Raw genomic sequence first — 3,313 nt, 5'->3', positions numbered from 1 at the left:
CTAACGACATTAAGCATAGTAAACGTCAATTAAATCTACCAATTTTATAATCATTTACGTGCCCAACTTCTTCGAAATTCCCGTCAGAAAATCGTACTCGTAGATTATTAAATTATTCTTTCATTAAACACCCTCAAATCTCTACTATTTCGATCTTGCACCCTAATCCAGCGTGAGAATTCAAGACTGGTTTTAGTTTAAAATAATTTTATATTATTTAAAAATTATAGATTTTATTGTAAATATTCTAAAAATTTATATGCATCTAACAGAATTAAACTAAAATCGAATGTAAACTTCTTGAGATATAAAATTAATTTAAATCAACTAGAATGAAGAGGGATCTCAAAAATTAATTATTTCAATAACTGATGTGAGGATAAAGAAACCAGAATGCTCAAAATTAAAATTTGAAAACAAAACAAGGTTGCACTGTTCGTCTATAATAATCATACTTTGGTCCCTAAAATTTTCAAAATTTCAACCTGCACCATCGCACGTAATAGCGCCAGGGACTTATACGGAATTATGCGAGTAGTCTAATCCACGGCCCATCGGTCGGAAGAGGGTTTTTTTTTCCGAAAAGAACCCTCGTAGATTTTAAAATTCAGCAGAAGCCCCCGGCGGCCTCTGTGCCGTTCGCCGCCGGGGGGATTCGGAAATGCCACAACCTCCCCACCCCTCCCACCCGATACTTGGCGCACAAGAACTCCATGGCGAAGACCTTCTCGACGTTCCGGTTGACGTCGTGCAGGAAGACGTCGGTGTCGCCGGCGCCGCGCCGGTTCCTCGCCATCACGGCAGCAGAGTAGATCGCCGCCATCCTCCCCGGCGCGGACGCGAAGTAGCCCTTGGGGGCGTCGATCATGATCGCGTCCCATTCCCTCTCGTACACCTCCGCCGGGAGATTCGCGAGGGCGAGGCGGCACCGTTGGTTTCCTTTAAGATAGGCGCGCGGGGGGAGGCAGTCGGGCTCGGATTTGTAGGTCTTGAGGAGACGATCGGCCTCGTCGAGGCGGGTGCGGTAGCGGACGATGGCGGCGTTTAGGGTTGGGGTTTTGGCCATGACGGATTTGAACCACTCGGGGTCTTCCTCGAGGAAGAGGGTGGCGCCGCCGGGGTTGAGGGCGGACCAGAGGCGGGAGTCGTGGCCGAGGCCGAAGACGAGGAAGTTGCACGGCGATCGGCGGCGGAGAACGGCGTGGGAGATGGAGATCTCGCCGAAGGATTGCTGGGGGACGACGGAGGAGGTCGCATAATGCATGGCCGCGGCGGCGAGCTCCGAGACGGCCGAGGAGGAGTAGCCCTCGCCAGCAGTGGAGAATGAGGAAGGGAGGCAGAGGAGGGAAGGGCGGTCGACGAGGCGAAGGAAGGAGGAAATGAGGAGGGCGCCGGCGACCAGAGCCGCCGCCGCAGCGGCGGCGATGAAGAGGGGCTTCGCTGGGAGGGAGCGGAACATCGCGGCGAGGAGATCAGGTGAGTCGCCGATCGTTTCTTCTGCTCTCGCCTTTTAATTTCTCGGCTTCGGTTATCGCTTTCTCTCTTTCTCTCCCTCTCTCTCTCTCTCTCTCTCTCTCTCTCTCTCTCTCGCGAGATTTTTTGCGACGAGACGAGGAAAGACGAGAGACGAAGAGATAAAATGGGGCAGGGTAAATAGTGGGGAGTCCAGTCCGTACGAGGGCAAACGTTTCGCGCTTAGTTTCCAAAGATACCCCTCGCCAATTGCTTAACAAAAATCATCCACCTCTACAAACCTAGGGTTAGGGTTGATCACTACTTTTCAAATTGCGACTCGACACATATGCGCACCAATCGTATCGATCACCACATTATCTTCGATCAAGAAATCTTCGCTCATTTATTTACATTATAAATATAATTAAAATTTTTGAATATTCGTGATTAATACTTTGAATTTACGCTCCTACTATTTCATTAGTTTATAAAATATTTAAATTTTTTTTTAAAGAATTCCAAGCATTACACTACCGAGAGAGTTGTTTGGATTACTTTTACGGTCACTAATTTATTAAAATTAATTTATTAAAATTGCACAAGAGGACAGACCTGACCGGCACATAATATGATAATAGAAAGAGTTTTAGATAATATAAAAAATATCGGATTTCCTACGGGGTAAAAGGGTAAATTTAAGAAGCGGAGTGGCAGGATATTTTTGAAAAGGACGGTATACGTGGGGGGATAGCATAGGAAAGAAGGATGATGGCGCCGATGACTCTGACGAAATCCTGAGAAGCCACGTGTTATAATTACCATGACCCCACACGATTAACTGGGGACATGAATTGTGTTGCACCCACTAGTTTACCCCACTCATTGGGCCATAATTGGCCCTTAATTAGTCGCTGGGTGTTCAAATTAGTAACCTCATTTGTGGGTCGATTTGGTCTTTTAAATTCCCGCCTGTGATTACTTGTTTTAATTTGATTGCGTCCTTTATTCAAGTTGTAATCAGAGCCGTCCAATGCATGCGAATTTGTGCAATTTATACGTTAAACTCTGATCAAAAACGTTGTTTTTGTTGCAATGAGACGGGGGATTTTTTTTTTCTTATTATTATAATTTAAATTCTTGGGACTCTAGATCTTTAATGCTGTATGGTTAGGATTGATGATAAAGTTTGTACGAGGAAAAAAAAAATGAATCCTCTTTTTTTTAATCATTCATGAGTATAAACGTTAGATATAGGTTAGACAAAGGGCTAACCCTTCCTAGATATAGAGACACTTAAGCTCCACTGAGTTTTTAGTTGTCTAGTCTATAATTCAAGCTATATACGTCGTCAAACAATTGCTTCGAATCAAATGCCGCCAAGACCTACTTTAAATCATTGCGTTGTAAAATTGTTCCTCAAAGCTAACCGTACTGTCTAGCCATCAACCAAATTAAGCCAAACCACTAAATTATCAATCACCAAATAATTTCACTATAATATTATTTGGGGTTGGAGTTTAATCCATGACCTCCTTAGTTATGGAAAAGATACCTACCAATTTTATTAGAATTAATTGGTGAGAAACCTCTTGACTAACTTATTCAAGAAAACAAAATATTGGCGAGTTATATAAAAATACTTTGATCATTTATAACTTACTAATCTATAGCATTTATAATAAATTAATGATTCATATTGATATTTTTATTTAGATCAAAGACTTTCAAGTATAGAAAGATAGTGCTTAACTTGATGTACAGCATTACTTTTGTTACTTGACTGAATAAAACTGGAAGGAATACAATGCTAGATTGGAATATTGCCATCACATGACACATTGGATGGGTAGAAAATAAA

The 3,313-nt window shown here is 42.7% G+C and overlaps 1 protein-coding gene across 1 annotated transcript; it reads right to left on the bottom strand.

Moving 5' to 3' along the window:
- Positions 1–345: 345 nt before the first annotated feature.
- Positions 346–1,612, bottom strand: LOC140780228 (arabinogalactan O-methyltransferase 2). The gene has a single exon (XM_073125641.1). The coding sequence runs from the start codon at positions 1,457–1,459 to the stop codon at positions 608–610; it is 852 nt and encodes a 283-aa protein (XP_072981742.1). The 5' UTR covers positions 1,460–1,612; the 3' UTR covers positions 346–607.
- Positions 1,613–3,313: the final 1,701 nt, after the last annotated feature.

Source organism: Typha angustifolia, chromosome 3, assembly GCF_048772165.1.
Source record: "Typha angustifolia cultivar Huaian chromosome 3, ASM4877216v1, whole genome shotgun sequence".
Taxonomy (NCBI): domain Eukaryota; kingdom Viridiplantae; phylum Streptophyta; class Magnoliopsida; order Poales; family Typhaceae; genus Typha; species Typha angustifolia.
The sequence above is the reverse complement of the archived record's forward strand: the minus strand, read 5'-3'. Positions and strand labels throughout refer to the sequence as shown.

Bases quoted from the DNA above. Each gene is read 5' to 3' on its own strand.
- LOC140780228 (XM_073125641.1), bottom strand. From the start codon at position 1,459: ATGTTCCGCTCCCTCCCAGCGAAGCCCCTCTTCATCGCCGCCGCTGCG.